We start from the raw sequence: 19,242 nt of genomic DNA on the forward strand, positions 1-19,242 counted from the left end.
AAACTTAAGTGATTTTGACTGCACGATTAATTTCTTGGGTGGTCTTATCCTTCTCATTCAATTCTTTATCCGATGGATTAATTAGAGTATTACAAACCTTATATTCCTAATTTTACTTGTTATTTTTCCTTCTTAATTTTTATCTTCTCTTCTATTTAATTTTTTATTTATTTCCTCACCATTTAACATCAATACCCTATCAACCCACTCAATTGCATCTTCATATTTCTGAATTGAGTTTGAAATACGATCGAATAACAAAGTAGGCATTCTAATTGGGTTCAAAATGCTAAATAATTAAATGCCCTGCCAAGCTGGTGCCGATCACTTCCGTCGGTCCAAATGTCCAATTGATGAACAGGTTCGATGGCTTCCGAAATCGGCTATAAAGAAAGCCCACTGTCGCACGAACCCAACCACGCGACCCGTCCAACCAAGTCTTCATCTCATCCAACGCTCTGGAGAAGCACATCGCCCATCCGACGACCTCCGAGCCTCACCTAGAACCCACTCGCATTCCCACTCCCACCCCGGCGCCCGCCCGCGCTTCCCCCAGCCCACAGAGAACCATGGCAGAGGAGGCAGAGGTCGAGATGGAGACCGCCGCCGGCGCCGTGCCGGTCCCCTTCCAGCTTCAACTAGACAAGTCCATCCCCTTCCAGGTCGGCTGATCGATTGAAACCCTAGCGCCCTTCCCCCGTCTTGCTTGCTCCGTCGTGATTTGCGATGCTGCTCTGATGGCGCAGATCAATATCGCGGAGTGGAACCCGGAGAAAGATCTGCTTGCCATGGTCACCGAGGACTCCAAGGTCGTATTGCATCGTTTCAACTGGCAGAGGCTTTGGATGATCTCCCCAGGTGAACCCTATTGGTCTGCGTTGCATCTTATTCGTTGATGGGCTACGATCAGAATATGCTAAATGTGGCTGTGGGGTCTCGGCCTTTTTCTTTTCTTGCTTTAGCTAGTTTTGATCTGCGGTCTTTTATTTTTTACCATCTCACTGGTGGTTGCTGTTGCAATCTGCTAAAGTTTGCTGTGGGTTTTCGTTCTTTGTCGTGTCTTGTTCATTGTGTCGCTAGTTTATGTTTTATATTTGCATCCGAACACGAAAACCTATATTACACAAAGTTTTGGATGTTTGAGATTACGCAGTGGTTTTATTATACTTAACTTATGGGGGTGACAAATAGATACCTGAGTATAACTACTGTGGGGTACTTGCATGCATATAGCACCAACATTGAGATGATAAGTAGTTCTTGACAGTAAATTTAATGTAAAATCAAGAAAAGTGACCTTTGATGTTTTCATTTAAGTATTTGAATGGTAAATCCTTATAAAATGTAAGTAAAGAAATATTAGAAGAAGGATACACATACCTTTTGACCAAAATATTGAGCTGTCTTTGGCATGCTTTGTTGTATGTGACTGTTCTGTTTATAAATGTTTGAAACAACCTTTTTTTAAACTTATTTATATTTGCTCTTATCGAAGTATTTACAAAAACCTAGAATTTCACAGGTAAAATAACTTTTCTTCCTCTGAAATGATGAACAGGTTGTATTCTATGCCATCCAGTATTCCTAATGAATGTAAAACATGGTTTAAAGAGAAACTATGATCAAATGGAGAGATTGCAACCCCACCATCAGAAAGTAACTTTTATGTGATGATTACTGTTTGAACATTTTTAATGTGCACAAGGGAAAAAGGATAAACATTTTCTGTGTACAAAAAGCATAAACAATGGCAACCTAATCTAATGGTTTTTAGTTATTTTTGTTAAGTTGTTACCATAGTTATTAGCTTTTATTGATGCTCCTATGAAGGACTTTACATAATAGCATTTTAAGTGACTTCTTTGGAAGTAAGTGTTTTTGTAATGTGTAAGACTAGGAAAATCTTGATAGCCCACCTTATTTTCTGTTATAACAACTATTTAGTCAAACATCTTTGGAAATCCCAATTTTTTTTCTCAAAATAACTTGTGCTTTCAACCCCCTTCTAGTGGGTTTCTTTCTGTTCACCTATTTCATTTTCTTATGAAATGAAGCTTCTTAGTAGTTAATTATTTTGAGGGTTACCTCAGTCACAACTATTTCTTCATTTTATTTTGATTCTGCATACAAGAATCATGCGTTGCCTTCATCTCCATCCATGCATAGCATGTATTTTACCTGTGCATGGCAATTATCTTGAGCAAATTATATGAAAATGACAAAATATTGTGTTCGTTTATCTTGAGCAAATTGAGATTTGCGAACTGTGGTCTTGCCAAAGTGTCATAGATTGGACATCCGTCAACACAGTTATCAAATCTGGGCCGAACATTGATCCAACTAAGCCTTGGGTCACAAGTTCACTGGTTGAACCAGTGGCTCAAGCAGTTGAACCATAGATTCTGTATAAAAAAAAATAAAAAATAAATTATACATATAAATTGCATAAAAAAATATAGATATCTTTTTATAAGAAAATATATTAAAAATCATAAGATAATCATTGTTGGATTAATTCAAGAAATTTGAGTACCATAAAATAAAAATGCAAACTCAAATAAGTTGTATGACAAAAATAGATAGGTAGCTTACGACATGATATGATAAGAGAAAGAGAAAATGAAAGATTGTCATCCACGGGTAGTTCTTTTCTATTCGAAAGCCCTCTTACAATGCCTAAATACTAGGTCGGCTCTGATACCAAATATCATAACTCGGGCCTGATGGGTTAACTAACCTATCAACTTCGTTTGGCCCAAATCACTGTCCAAAATACCTAATCTAAAATTGATAGTAGTACACTCATCAGATTCTCATAAGTCAATCTTAGTCTTGTCCACTTCCGATGTGGGACTAATCGAGGTGTTACAATGATGGTGAAAGAGTAACATGAACCAAAGAGAGAGTTAGAGTGGTGATGAGAGAGGCAAATAAAAGGTAAGAAAAAGAGGACAATAACAAACGAGTGAAAGAGGACAACGATGAGAGGATGATTATATGAAAGGACAGAGAGGATGATATAAGGGGCAGTTATAGAAAGGTCAGGTAATGCACACTTAGAGAAAACAATGAAATTTTTTCTTCCTAGAAAGACTAAAATAACCTCAAAAGGTAAATAGAAGAATGTATTTAAGGGGATTATAGTTAGCATGGATTAAAAATGATCCAACAAACAATCTGGACAAACCAAGGGTTGGTTTCTGGTTATTCAGTCTGACTGGCTGATTTGGTCCTAGTTGAATAACTGCCCTTCAGTGTTTGGTTTACTGTGCACATAAATTAACCAGATCAGAATAACTAATTTACTTGAGTCTCAATGGTTAGTCTGTCACAATCTAGCTATAAGCCCTTGCTGGAATCTCTGAATCATTTCTTTTTGGGTCTCTCATTGAATCTCATCTAGCAAAGTTTCATTAGAGAAAAACGAGGAACCTGGTTTTTGGGGAGGTTAAGTCAGGTAATCATGTAGTATTGCAGAATGCAGATGTTCTTTGGTGAACTCAGGCTATGAAAGCAAATTAATTTAAAGAAGTGAACCCATATAAGTAGAGTTTGTATTCCTTTGAACTTTTGCCTTTGTCAAATTTTTACTCAAGTTTGGTGAAAGTCCAATGATCTTGCATCAAAGAATATCCTGTGCTTGTTTATATTTAATGATCTATGCCGTTTGCAATTGCCTCACTGCCATTGTCCTCTTTTTTTCCTTTTAGGTTTAATAATTGTCAATGTAGAAGTCAGCCTTGACATGGACAATCGCCTTTTGATGACAAGTATTTATACTGACATGATGCAACATGAATGTGACACTTGTTAATGCAATTATAAGTAGAATTTTTAGTTAGTTAAAAGGACCTGATACCTGGACATGGACACACACATGAGAGCTGTACATATGTCCATGTAATGTTGGTTATAATGTGCTTTATCCAGGTGAAGTGTTTAAGAACCATTTGATTTTGAAGTGAAACTTTGGGTATAGTAGGTCTGATCGCTGGAAGCATGGGACCATTTAATTTTGAAGTGAAACTTGGGGTATTGTTGGTCTGATTCAGACACTATGATAATATATAGTCAGCCCTGTCCCATGTCCCTACTATTTCTTTTTGTTTATGTGAATTCTGAATCATTTATGCTCCATTCTAGAGGATGCTCTATTATTTACTGTGACTTTTTAAAATTCATATTTTTTCCAAATTAATGCAGTCCTAGGTGCTTCTCTTCCTAATTTTTTTCAAGACAAATTTGAATACCTTTATGGATGGAGCCTCTGAAAAGATTTGTTTTTAGCTATAGGATTCATAATCAGTACAAGAAAATCCATAACAGGTGTGTCTGTGCTTTTAAGTCCATGCATTAAACAAAACATATTTTGTTTTCGTTTTAACATTCATTTCATAAGTAAATCTATTTTCATTTTGAAAATTTAACATTGATTTGAAGATTCAAATGAAATTACAGCTAGATAATTGGATGAGTCAATGAATTGACACTTTATTTATAACTACTATTTATTTAAACACAATAAACAAAAGATGTTACAAAAAGATGGAGATGGAAGCTTATGCACTGGTATTGGATAATGACTAAGGAGTGCTGTATATTCCTCAGAGTATATGCTAAGTAACACATTTCTTTTTCCATTTCTTTGACTTCAAGAACTAATGATTATATAATGGATTATACTCCGTAAGAGAATAGGAATATTCATTTGGATGACTGTATTAGTGGCTTGTGCGATCTAAAAGTTCTTCCAATGACACTCCGTACTCATTTTGCCATGTGCGATCTGAAAATATGATGTCATGTGTGTTCTTGCCAACATTAACTTTGCTGTCACCATCCTCATTAGCATCCTCATCTGTGATTTGTTATATTTCCTATCTGGCATAATGTTAAATCTCTCATGCTAATGCCTTATCTAGTTAAGCAATATTTGATCATTTAACAGGTGCTCCTTGTTCCTTATGTGACAAATCAACATGTAAAAACATGTTGATTTGAGTCACTTGTGTTGGCCCTTGTTATCTCTCTCTGAATGCCTTTTGCTTCTTCTAGGTGTAAGTTAGGTTGCCAGCTTGTATGATGTGATTGTTGAAATTTAGATGTAGTTGCTGACTTGCTGCTAATAGGTGATGGGTGCTTACATTGGATGGGATTTTCTTCTCCTCGTCTTCCTTTCATGGGCCTGGCTGCTGGATAAGATTGGTGGTTGTGCAGACTCTGTTCACATCTTGGGACTACTAGCAAACAAAGATAAAGTTTTACCCTCAACATCCCTGTTTTGATAGTCATTAGAGCTAGCTACAAACTTCTATTGCCAAATCAAGGTGATTGTTAAGATCAAATTCACTGTACCTATGGGAGGTTAAAATGGACCGTTCAAACATTTTTTAGTCGCCTCAACAAGCGACCTGACTCCATGGTTGGCTCCAAGGTAAATAAGTCAGACCAGGTTCCCCTAGGCAAAGGAATGTGAAAGAGTATTCTGGAGGGGAAGCTGATATTAGTGATCTGCATATCATTTTCAGTTGTGATGTGATAGTGTTGGATATATCCATTTGCTGATTTCATAAGGCTTTGGCTTGATCTTACCTGAATTGGTATATATAGATACAAATGGGATAGATTGCTTAATTGACTAGAGACTGATCGAATTCCCAGTTTCTTGGCCATATAGTTAGAGATTTGCTTAATCCTTGATTAATCCAGTGAAAAAATAGTTAGTTCCGGATGATCTAGCCAAAGGTTACTTGATAGTGACTGATTTCCACGGATCAAAATAGATCAGTTGATTCATGCTGATCTTTACCATGTTGATTCTCTTACCAAGTATTGTGATTCTAACCCTCCCTCTCTTTTTGTGCATGTGCATCCCAGATGGCTAATCCTTTGAATCATGGTTACTTTTGGAAAAAATATTTTTGGGGATATGCCTATGGATAAGATGTATTACAATGTTTGATTGAATTTATTAATACACATCGATTCTATTTAGGCAAGTGCATTACGTCACTTTGTTGGCGTCCAGATGGCAAAGTTATTGCTCTTGGCCTTGAAGATGGTTCCATTCTACTTCATGATGTTGAGGTAGGTATTTGGAACAAGCAAAGATGATTCTAAATTGCACATACATTAATTTTTAATGAAATTTTGCCTCAAAAATTGATCTTTTTAATATGTCGTATATGTTTTGATATGAGATTCACTGGGATTAATATTCTTTTGTTGATAGAATCCATTTCATTTTTTTATCTCATAATGACTTTGCAGACAAAAAAATGTACATTATTAATGATCATTTGCTTTTGTTGAATTTATATTAATCAAACAAAGTATTATCATGCTAGCCCATCCTGGTGAGCACCACCTTAGGATCTAGATTGCTGCGAAGATATTGGTATATATGTGGTTGTACGCAAGCTTCTGGTGCCTTGCATATATGAATTTGTGTATCTAGTTTTGTAGCTATTATGAGTCCATACACCAAAAGATAAACTGATACTTGGTTGAAACATGGTGGCTCAAGGTGAGCTGATGTTTTATTCATGCCAAACCTTATATTAAACATCGATTGCTGTATGACTATGATCATTGTCTAGTTATTTGTTATTTGCTAAAAAGTTTGACATGCATGCAATACTCTGGTTAAACAACTCTTTGCGGATCATGTATAAGTTTTTCCCTTAGTTTTATTGAGGAACCTCTTATGTGAAAGTTATGGTTAAATGGTGGAAGTATGGATCTGTCTTCACTAAGCATTTTGTGTATGCCATGTGCTACCTGATTACTTGGTAATTAACCATGATAACTATGATAATGTAACTGCTGCAGCATTATTAAAAATCCTAAAAAGAAGAAATGCAGGGAAAGATACTAGAGAAAGGAGGACAAAAAGAGAGCAATAATAGAGTCGAGGAAGAAGGGACATGGTTAAGTAATGAAAGTACTAATATCTCAGTTTGGTAGAGATACCTACTATATGGTCTGATACCAGTCTTGTTGGACCGACTATACCAACCAATAGTTGAAACCTTGCCCAATAGGTATCGGGCGAACTAACAAGGAGAGAGAGAGAGAGAGAGAGAGAGAGAGAGAGAGAGGTGGTTTGATAGAGATAATGTTTTAATAGGTGCTCGAGTGATCGCCTAGGTGCCCAAGCGAGGCGTGGCTCAAGTGCCTCATAACAAGTTTGGACGACGCGATTCAATGAGGTGCCACTCGGGCGTGCGTCCTAGCCCAGACACTAGGCGACCCATGTGAGTGCTCGAGCCAAATAAAGGATGGGTTCAGTTGGGCTTTGATTGGGTTTAATCAATTGGAATTAGTTGTCTCTACTAAACTAACTAATCAATGATTTACTCTTCTCCCTCTCCTCCCTCTCAACTAATCAACTAATGAAGAACCCAATGGAAGAAGCCCTAATGTGAGCCTTCTTCACCCTATGCTACCATTTGTAGCGTCCCTTCGGCTTACGTCGTCGACCGCGAGCCTCCTCCACCCTACACCATTGTGTGTAGTGTCTTCCTTCGGCTGAAGTTGTCAACCGGTAGGAAAATAACATAATATCACATTGGTCATGTCTATATCAGGATGAAATAATACATTTATATCATCTCTTTCAAACATCGTCAATATCAAATAATACCAATTAGCTCTCAATTGACTTGAACCATAGTTCAATCGATCCAATTAAACTTGATTTACTAGAACCTAACTAAACCGATTTCTAATCCTCATTTAACTGGTTTGGAACCACCCTAGACTAGTATAATTTGGACTAGATCAAGTTCAATTTAGGTTAAACTGACTTAAATAAGTCAAACAAATTCGGATTCACTTTGAATTGATCTACGCTAATCAAGTTTGGTTTAGTTCAATCAACGTTTGGGCTCAAATCCAACAATTACATTATATTAGAGTAGGTTGGGCTGACCCATATACTGGTCATATGCACTGCACATAACTATGCAAGCATCACAGCAGGCTGGGCCAACCTTGGCCCATGGACTGGTCATATGCGTCGCACATGACTGCCCATGTTGGGTTGGACTGGGTTTGTCACGCCCCCCCGGATCTAATCCTTATTCAGAAGGTGTGAACCTAACATAAAATTGATAATATTATAATTCAACAAACAATCCAGGATCCAATCACACATTTGATGACACTAAAAAAATGATTAAGTCAAAATTCACCTCTATAATCCACAATTTATAAAACCTGTGTAGTTTATCATCATACCATTATATCACTTAATGATTCACAAAATTTAAAGCTAACTCAACTAAACCCTAACCACATCATAACTCCAAAAGCATGGGAATCTATACAATCACAAAACCAACATGTACCATACGTTTATATAATTACACAATTTAAACTTAACATTCCTAAAATCCTAATAAGAGGGGTACTTTTCAAATATTTACAAGATACATCAATCTAGATTTGTCGTTGATACACACAAAAGGAATTATACAACATCAACTTATCAGGTACGAAAGATTTGCCCTAAAACCTTCTAGCTTTCCACTGCCTCAACCCAATTTACACATTTTAGCGAGCGATAAGCTATCCTGAAAAATTTATATAGCAACAGGGTGAGCATATAAAGCTCAACAAGTGACTAACATATCCATAACAAAGAGGATAGTTTTCAAACAAATAAGATATCAAAATTCAAAGCAGAGATACAAGATGAAATAGAAGCATGTTTTGTTTGAATGCAAAATTACAATGTCGTATCGTTCGAAGCATATTTTGTTTATACAATTAAGGAAAGGTAATTGGAGCATATCATTGGCATAAGGAGTATAACTATGGCATATGGTATTTTTCAAGGTATAACAAAGACATATAAACACTTCGGAACATATCAAAGAATAAAACATGAATAGAAGCTCAAATGTCACATGACGTTGCATTCATTTCATTCTTATCAAAAGCATGCATAGAAACACAGCCAAAGCTTTGTATATCATGTCAAACACATAGAAGGTGAAGTGGAATCCCAAACATAAACTCCCACGTCTGTGAGCGTCATCCATCCACGTCTGGATGAAGCCAGAGGGGGCCGGCAGAGCATCGCGGGCTCTAAGCACATGCCCTTTATCATTTCTAGCAAAGTTTCATATAATCCCTTTACCATTTCTGGCAAATGTTCAAATAATCCCACAAACACCAGAGTACAAAAGGGTATTGTGAACAATAAATTGGGAAATATCGAAAACACATGCGGAACAATGGAATGCATGTGCCTATAACGAAACATTACGATACAAACATGAACTTTACATGATAGATGCAGGTATACAAATAATTGAAGGACAAAAGTATACAAGAATTTAAAGCAGTAATGTAAAGCTCAACTAAAGTAAGGGTTTATGCTGAAATCGATTTCCAAAGGGAAGAAACAAGAAGAGCCGAAATCGACCAAAGCTCGATTCTGGCAGAATTTGGGAGGCACTTCGTATGAATTATCTGGATAACCAATTATGCTCCAATTCATAAAAAATAGGTGTCATTTGAAAGATGTGTCAATCTAGTTTTAGGTAAATTAAGTTTTGCATGAATTGGAGTTTACTGCAGGGAATTACAAATAATTTCGTAGCAAAAGGTCTAAAAACATCAGCTTTGTTTTACTGAGTCCACAGGGTCGATGAAAATAGATGTTTCAGGTTTCAATTGTACTTCAAAAATTTCAAATCAGATAAGAACAGAAAGAATTTTGAGTATAATTTCCAATAAATCATACTTTGCAGGAATCTTGAGTTCCCAACAGAAAGTTATAAGTAGTTACGCAACAAGAGGTCAGAAGTTACAGTCCCTATTTTGCAGAATCTATAGGGTTAATTTAAACAGAAGTCTTAGTAGGCATTTAAACACCACATCATTAAATCTCGGTATCAAAATAAAGATCTTTGAGTCTACTTTCAAATGGATTAGGCTTTGCCTAAATCAGAGTTTTGGTGCTAAAAGTTAGATCCGAAACAGTGCATAGAGGTCAGATTATCGAAAAATTACAGATTCGTGGCTTTGTATCAAGACGAAAGAAAGGTTTGGTGCTCAGCTGAAATCTTTCGAATTATGTAGAATTAAAATGAAAACAAAGATTAGGATTTCTGTAGGATGGGGTTAGAACACTTGCCTTAGAAAAGTTTGATTCCCAAACGTGGGGAATTGATGCAAAACCTCAAGCAAAACTTCTTCTTCTTCTTCTTCTTCTTCTTCTTTTTCTTCTTCTTCTTCTTCTTCTTCTTAAACCCATGCTGGCTGTAGCTCTTAAGTTTTCCTCCTTTAGTTAAGCTGTCCTTTAGTTTTCGCTAATTGTATTAGAATTAACTAATACAAGGCTTGTAAGGTGGCAAGCATACATGAAAGAAGCCCATGTGTCATCCTTAGAGCAAACATAGGTGGCACCAACCTTAGGTTAGCTAGTGACACATGTCCACCATTTTATTTTCTTTAACTTAAATTTGAATCTTTCATAAATCATATAAAATTTCTAATATTCATATTTAGGTCCCTAGCCATAAACTTCTAATATAAAATTATTTAATACAAATGAATTATTAGCTAATCCTCATATTTACAAACAAGCATTTATAAAATTTTAAAAAATGGGGGATGTTACACTCTCCCCTCCTTAAAGGAAAAATTTAGTTCTCTAAGTTTGTCATACCTCCTTTGATGAAAAGATAAGATCAAAATTTTGCACCTGGATTTAGGCCATCAACATAATTGAGTCTTGCCCTTTCCTTATATCATTCAAATTATAATTTTCTTCTAATAACTTCTATTGCTTCACAACCAATGTCGCCATAAAACTTGTAGATTTTCTACTAAGTGCCTCAGCTACAACATTAGCTTTACCTTGGGTGATAACTAATGGTACAATTATAATCCTTTAGGATTTCTATCCATCTCCGTTGCCTCATGTTTAACTCTTTTTGAGTAAAAATATACTTTAAACTCTTGTGATCAGTAATGATTTCGAAAGTTCTCCCCTACAAGTAATGCCTCCAAATCTTTAGAGCAAAAACAATTGCTCCCAATTCCAAATAATGAGTTGGATAATTCAATTCATAACTCTTTAGTTGTATAGAAGCATAAGCAATCACTTTTCTTTTTTGCATCAAAACACATCCAAGGCCCTTTCTTGAAGCATCGGTATAAACTACAAATCCCTCGTTACCACTTGGAATAGTGAGAATCGGGCCACTTGTCAATCTTCTTTTGATCTCTTGAAAACTTTGGTTACAATCATCACCCCATACAATTTTCACATTTTTTTTTGAGTGAGTTTGGTGAGAGGTTGAGTAATTCGCGAGAATCCCTCCACAAATCTCCTATAATAACTTGCCATGCCTAAAAAGCTTCTAACTTTCGTCACATTTGTTGGTACTTCGCACTTAACTATAGCTTCCACTTTCTTTGGATCAACAGATATGCCCTTCCTTGAAATCACATGGCCTAAGAAAGCAATTTTATTCAACCAAAATTCACATTTGTTGAGCTTTACATACAACTTCTTTTCTCTTAGTATGGTCAATACATTTCTCAAGTGTTCCTCATGCTCCTGGTTACTTCTTGAATACACTAATATGTCATCAATGAATACAATTACACATTCATCCAAGAGTGGTTGAAATATCCTATTCATCAGTTCTATAAAAGCTGTAAGGGCATTAGTCAAACCAAAAGGCATTACTAAGAATTCATAGTGACCATATTGAGTTCTAAAAGCTGTTTTTTTGAATATCCTCCTTGATCTTCAACTGATAGTAACATGACCTCAGATCAATCTTGGAGAATTACTTATGCACCCTGCAATTGATCTACAAATCATCAATTCTAGGCAGGGGATACTTTTTTTTTTATGGTTACCTGATTTAATTGTCTACAATTAATGTAAAGCCTCAATGTTCCATCCTTCTTCTTAACTAACACCGGAGCACCCCATAATGAAATACTAAGAAAAAAAAAAACCCATATCTAATAGCCCTTGTAGTTGCTTTCTCAATTCCACTTACTCAAGTGGTGTCGTCCTATAGGGAGGTTTAGATATTAGGGGTTGTCCCAAGAACCAAATCTAGAGATAATTCGGGCAAGTCATCCTAAGATACATCAAGCAAGAAGGTAAATCATGCTCGATACTCGAAAAATAAAAGATGGGCTAATCTAATATGCAAAAGTGATCATTTTTGTGTAACAATTTATACTGGTATGATAAGAAGATAGCCAATCCATAGCAATTATAACATCAAAACTCTAAATCTCTAGGAGAACCAAATCAGTAGAAAGTTCGAGTTCTCCAATAGAAATCAGACAAGAGGACCAGATAAAGCTTGTTGTCAAAAAAAAAAAAAATCCCCAATATTCGTATTTACATATAGCATATAATCCAGTGGTTAAGGTTGAATGCCCAAGTGATAAGCAAAATATTATGAATCAAATCATAGATGAGACCCATGGTCAAACAAAATTTTGCATTCTTTCAGAAACATAGATAATACCTTCAACCACTGATTCAGAAGCTTTAGAATCATATTCAGTGATAGCATACACTCTGACATGGGCTGATGATTTAGGAGGCAGTGACTCTTTCTTCTTGTTCAAAGGGCAATCTTTTATTTTATGATCCAATTTTCCGCAAGCAAAATAGGCTCCAGTCACCTGAAAACACAGACTTGTTTCATAATTTAACTCGCATCTTACATAGGATTGCGTCTTTTGTGGTGACTTCCCCTTTCAAATCTAGATGTCTTGACCTTCTTGTTATCACTTTCTGATTCATTTCCAATCGTATATATTTTTTTATTATTTTCCACCAGTGCTTTGCCTCTACTTCTAACATAAAGGTGGCAAAAGAAATCTTTTGATTGTCAGAACAATTTTATACATCAAATATATTCTTTATTCACATAATCCATTATTCTGCCACCAATGAATTAGGTTCATCACGCTTCCGTTGCGTTACTCTAATTTAATATCCCCGATCAACCCTTTCATCTTCCTTAATTAATCAGAAGCAGATGAAGTAGGAGGACTAAATGTTCTCGTCATCCTAGATTCCTAAAAGACATCAAAGAAAATTTTCACTTATCACTATAGTTTACTAGACCTCAATATAATTTACTAATCCTCAATGTATTTTGCATATCAAAAATATTAAATATCTCAGTGATCTTCAAACCATGCTCTGATACCATCTTTGTCACGCCCCCTGAATCTAATCCTCATTTAGGAGGAGGAGGAGGTGTGAACCTAACACAAAATTGATAATATTATAATTCAACAAAATAAATCCAAGATCCAAACACACTTTTGAGGCCACTAAGAAAACACTCAAGTCAAAATTCACCTCTATAATCCATAATTTATAAAACCAGTGTAGTTTATTATCATACCATCATATCACTTAATGATTCACAAAATCCAAAGCCAACTCAACTAAACTCTAACCGCATCATAAATCCAAAAGCATTGTCGTATCATAAATAGAAGCATGTTTTGTTTGAATGCAGAATTACAATGTCGTATCGTTCGAAGCATATTTTGTTCATACAATCAAGGAAAGGTAATTGGAGTATATCATTGGCATAAGGAGCATATCTATGGCATATGGTATTTTTCAAGGTATAACAAAGACATATAAACACTTCGGAACATATCAAAGAATAAAACATGAATAGAAGCTCAAATGTCACATGACGTTGCATTCATTTCATTCTTATCAAAAGCATGCATAGAAACACAACCAAAGCTTTGGATCTCATGTCAAACACATAGAAGGTGAAGTGGAATCCCAAACATAAACTCCCACGTCTGTGAGCGTCATCCATCCATGTCTGGATGAAGCCAGAGGAGGCCGGCAGAGCATCGCGGGCTCTAAGCACATACCCTTTACCATTTCTGGCAAAGGTCCGGATAATCCCTTTACCATTTCTAGCAAAGGTCCAAATAATCCCACAAACACCAGAGTACAAAAGGGTATTATGAACAATAAATTGGGAAATATCGGAAACACATGCGGAACAACGGAATGTATGTGCCTATAACGAAACATTACGATACAAACATGAACTTTACATGATAGATGCAAGTTTACAAATAATTGAAAGACAAGAATATACAAGAATTTAAAGCAGTAATGTAAAGCTCAACTGAAGTAAGGGTTTATGTTGAAATCAATTTCCAAAGGGAAGAAACAAGAAGAGACGAAATCGACCAAAGCTCGATTCTGGCAGAATTTGGGAGGCACTTCGTATGAATTATCTGAATAACCAATTATGCTCCAATTTATAAAAAATAGGTGTCATTTGAAAGATGTGCCAATCTGGTTTTAGGTAAATCATGTTTTGCATGAATTGGAGTTTACTACAGGGATTTACAAATAATTTCGTAGCAAAAGGTATGAAAACATCAGCTCTGTTTTATTGAGTCCACAGGGTTGATGAAAATAGATGTTTCAGTTTGCAATTGTAATTCAAAAATTTCAAATCAGATAAGAACAGAAAGAATTTTGAGTATAGTTTCCAATAAATCATACTCTGTAGGAATCTGAGTTCCCAACAGAAAGTTATAAGTAGTTAAGTAACAAGAGGTCAGAAATTACAGTCCCTATTTTGTAGAATCTATAGGTTTAATTGAAACAGAAGTCTTAGTAGGTATTTAAACTCCAAATCATTCAATCTCGGTATCAAAATAAAGATCTTTGAGTCTACTTTCAAATGGATTAGGCAGTGATTTAAAAAGTGCTTGGCGCCAAAAGGCGCCAAAGTCCAAAAACGCCCGAGGCGCTAGGCGCTCGCTCGAGCGAAGCGAGGCGCTAAAATATAAAAATATATAATATAATTAATAAATATAATTATTTAAAATTTGAAATAAAAATATGCTATTAAATTAAGAAAATCTAAGATACAAAATCACAATGTCACATTAACAAAAAGTTTCAAATAAATAAAAAATGATAATATTAAAATCAAAATAATATATTATTAATCTATTATCAGTATTGAAAATTAATCATTTCAAATAAACTTAATAATATTAACAGTATACAGTATACGTATACTGTTAAAAGGAAGTGTAAAGGGTTGCTGAGCCTGCTGACTGAGAAAAGAGGAAGCGATAGCGGCGAGCGGCGGGAGGCGCGAGCGGTGACAACGGCAGTGTTTGCGAGCAGCAGCAGCGGGAGCGGGAGCAGGAGCGGCAAGCAGCAGGAGGCGCGAGCGGCGACAGCGGCAGCGTTTGCGAGCAGCGATAGCGGCGAGCAGCGGGATCGGGATCGGCAGCGGCGAGGGTTAGGGTTCGGTTGTCACTTATATTAGTTTTAGTTGGTTCGATTGAACCAACTAATCATCATAGACCGAACCAGGACCGAACCAGACTTAAAATCCTGGTTCAGTCGCCTTGGTTAACTCGGGCGGTCGCCCGAAGCGCCTAGCGCCTGGGCTCGGGCGAGCGCCTGTTTGAAGCGCGTCGCCTGGGAGAGTAGCGAGGCGCTCGGGCCTCGCCTCGCCTCGCCCGAGCGCCTAGGCGAGCGCCCGAGCGCCTTTTAAAATCGTTAGGATTAGGCTTTGCCTAAATCAGAGTTTAGTGCTAAAAGTTAAATCCGAAATAGTGCATAGAGGTCAGATTAACGAAAAATTATAGATTCGTGGCTTTGTATCAAGACGAAAGAAAGGTTTGGTGCTAAGTTGAAATCTTTCGAATTATGTAGAATTAAAATGAAAACAGAGATTAGGATTTTTGTAGGATGGGGTTAGAACACTTGCCTTAGAAATGTTTGATTCCCAAATGTGGGGAATTGATGCAAAACCTCAAGCAAATCTTCTTCTTCTTCTTCTTCTTCTTCCCTTCTCTTCTCAAACCCACATTGGCTGTAGCTCTTAAGTTTTCCTCCTTTAGTTAAACTTTCCTTTAGTTTCTTGTCTAATTGCATTAGGTTTAGATAATACAAGGCTTGGAAGGTGACAAGCATGCATGAAAGAAGCCCATGTGTCATCCTTAGAGCAAACATAGGTGGCACCAACCTTAGGTTAGCTAGTGACACATGTTCATCATTTTATTTTCTTTAACTTAAATCTGAATCTTTCATAAATCATATCAAGTTTCTAATATTCACATTTAGGTCCCTAGTCATAAACTTCTAATATAAAATTATTTAATACAAATGAATTATTAGCTAATCCTAATATTTACAAACAAGCATTTATAAAATTTTCAAAAATGGGGGATGTTATAGGGTTAGCCTGCGGGCTAGGGCCTAACCCACGGGTTGGGCCTAGTCTGCTGACTGGGCCTAGCGAGTGGGTTGTGGCCTAACCTATGGGTTGGGCCTGGTTTGTGAGGTGTTTTAACCCTATTCCTATCTAATTTCATTAATATCGAGTTATGACAACATATATTCACTAACAATAATATATTAAAATATAATAACAAATTTAAAAATAAGATTGAAAGATAAACTTCAATACAAGTAAATGATATTCTTAATTCAATAAAAATTAAAAATCATATTTTCAATACATATGACATTAATAATTTTAATATGATTTAATCAAACAATAAAATTCTAAATCTTAAAAGGGATAAAATTTTTTCAGATAATATATTATAATCTAACAATAAAATTTTTAACAATTAAATAATTAATAAATATTTTTTTTGAACTACTCATAGTATATTTTAATCCAGATAAGATATAAAAGTAAATTATAATACGAGGAAATAACATTCCTAATCCAAATATAAAAAATCAAATATCATGTATTCAATACATAAAACATGTATAATTGAAGTGTGTTTAAATCCAAAGAAGCCTTTAAAGAGGATTGAAGAATCCCTTAAAAACTTCAGATAAGATATCTTAATCCAACAATAAATATTTTGACATTAAAAAGATTGATGAATATTTTTATACTACAAGAAGTTCAACATTTAAGGAATCGAAATAAAAACTTTTATTTTCAAGAAAGGTAAGGAATCCTACCTCTCGTCAGCAGGATATAATTCCTCGTTCCTCTCGCTGTTGGGCTCGGCTAGGTGAGGAACGAAAGAGAGAAATCCCTCCCCTTAAATAGGAGGTGAGCCTCCATTAAAGAAAATTTATCTTAATTTTCATATTTATTTAATGTGAATTATTTTTATTTAATATATTAACAAGTAACAAACAGTGATTGCAAAAGGCGCTCGGGCGCTCGCCTAGGCGCTCGGGCGAGGCGAGGCGAGGCCCGAGCGCCTCGCTAATGTCCCAGGCGGCGCGCTTCAAACAGGCGCCGCCTGGGCGCTCGCCCGAGCCTAGGCGTTGGGTGTTGAATCTCGTATTTTGATGATGAAACTACTTGATATATGTTTATGATTTAATCTGCGTTTTGAGTGACGCAGGATGCTTCGATCAGGATGAGACAATTAAAGCAGGAAAATCATATTGTGCCGAAGGAACATGTCAAAAGATTGGACGTCGGGCCGGTGGATCGGTCGGCGTATCGACAGAAGGCTTCGGGCCGTGGACTCGGGCATCGGGCCAAGAAGAGCGGGTATTGTGCCAAGGATATCGGAGTTGCGGAGTCAACTGGCCGATTGGGCAATAGGCTGCACGAGAGGACGATGCGCCGAAGAATCGGACGAAGCGTCGAGGGACCAATGACATGTCGGACAACTTGGTTAATTGCTTAGGATTAATTGTCTCGATTGAAGTTTTGTTTTGTTGTGCAGGATTAACTATGATAACGATGAAGACATAAAGCGAAACAAAGTGTCGGAGTCAAGCGCGAAGGATTTGTTGCGAGTTCGAGAGTTCGACGGAAGTTCGGACGGTCGTCGGAGGTTCAGAGAGAACAGATCCGAGAAGTCCAGAAGCTTGCCAAGCGAAGCTCGTCGGAACTCGCCAAGTGGATCGTCGCAAAGTCCAGGAGTATGCCGGATGTCCGCAGAAGGATCACCGAAGGTTATCGGTTGATCGACGGAAGTTGGCCGGAAACTCGCCGGAAGAAGCGATTGACGCATCGGAGCAAAGCTGCAGAAGTTGTCTTAGAGATATTCGTAGTTAGCACGATGATTAAGCATGAAAATGGGAGGTGATCCCATTAGCTTAATCTTGGGGCAATTGGGCCCCTGAAAAGATTCAAAGTGGGTCGAATGGAGTGAACCATTCGGACCCTGATTGCACCAGGAGGTGCAACCGCCCCAGCCAGGAGGTGCAACCGCCTGGGCTGTGGGGTTGAGAGGTGCAACCGCCCCAGCCAGGAGGTGCAACCGCCTGGGCTGTGGGGTTGAGAGGTGCAACCGCCCCAGCCAGGAGGTGCAACCGCCAGGGTTGCAAGGCTGGGAGGTGCAACCGCTCCAGCCAAGAGGTTGCACCGCCAGAGCTCAAGTTCCGAGCTCTGCCAGGCGATGCAACCACCGAGCTCAGTCTTCGAGCTCTGGCAGAGTGGTGCATCAGCCTGAGCTCAGTCTCGAGCTTTGCCGGGTGATGCATTCACCAAGCTCAGTCTTCGAGCTCTGGCAGAATGGTGCATCAGCTTGAGCTCAGTTTGGAGCTCTGCCAAGTGATGCAACCACCAAGCTCAGATTTCGAGCTCTGCCAGGTGATGCAACCACCAAGCTCAGTCTTCGAGCTCTGCCAGGTGATGCAACCATCGAGCTCAGTCTTCGAGCTCTGGCAGAGAGAAGCAATCGGCAGAGCTCAGTCTTCGAGCTCTGCCAGGCGGTGCCACCTCTCCAGTCGAGAGGTGCAACCGCCTGATCCCAGAATTCTGGGATTTGATCGATTTGATCGTTTTGAGCTCGAATTTTGAATTGGGTTGGGGCCTATAAATACCCCACCCATTCAGCACTGAAAAGATACAGACCTACACCGAAATCTTGATCTTTTCTGTGATTCTAAGAGCTCAAAAGTGTTGTAAATCCTTTAAGTCTCCTCCTTCTGTTCTTCAAGTTTTCAGTTGTAAAGTGAGGAGAGAAAGGTCTGTAAAGGTTGTCTCCTGAGCCTGTCAAAAGGAGAGAAACTGTAAAAGGGCAGTTAGCCTTCGCCCATTGAAGGAAGGCACCTAGTTGACGTCGGCAACCTCGTCGGTGGAGGGAGCCAAAAGTGGAGTAGGTCAAGGCTGACCGAACCACTCTAAATCTCTGGTTTGCGTTTATTTTCGAGCACTTTATCATTACTGCAAACCTCCTCCATTGCTACTGCTCTCTGCGCTTTCACGAACAAGTTCTAAGTGCTGTTCTTCCGAATCT

At 37.5% G+C, this 19,242-nt stretch overlaps 1 protein-coding gene across 4 annotated transcripts in view; it reads left to right on the forward strand.

Moving 5' to 3' along the window:
- The first annotated feature begins 415 nt into the window (after positions 1 to 415).
- The window catches only part of LOC135586597 (anaphase-promoting complex subunit 4-like), a 70,902-nt gene continuing 52,075 nt past the window's right edge, over positions 416 to 19,242 (forward strand). Inside the window, exons 1-3 of one of the 4 annotated variants that reach the window (XM_065127737.1) lie at positions 416 to 662; positions 747 to 858; positions 5,996 to 6,087. In XM_065127737.1, coding sequence (XP_064983809.1) covers positions 570 to 662; positions 747 to 858; positions 5,996 to 6,087 — 297 coding nt within the window. In that variant the 5' untranslated portion in view covers positions 416 to 569. The remainder of the gene's footprint in view (positions 663 to 746; positions 859 to 5,995; positions 6,088 to 19,242) is intronic. The other 3 variants (XM_065127736.1, XM_065127738.1, XM_065127739.1) reach the window with 3 other exon arrangements.

Source organism: Musa acuminata, chromosome BXJ2-10 (genome assembly GCF_036884655.1).
Source record: "Musa acuminata AAA Group cultivar baxijiao chromosome BXJ2-10, Cavendish_Baxijiao_AAA, whole genome shotgun sequence".
In the NCBI taxonomy this organism is placed as follows: Eukaryota; Viridiplantae; Streptophyta; class Magnoliopsida; order Zingiberales; family Musaceae; genus Musa; species Musa acuminata.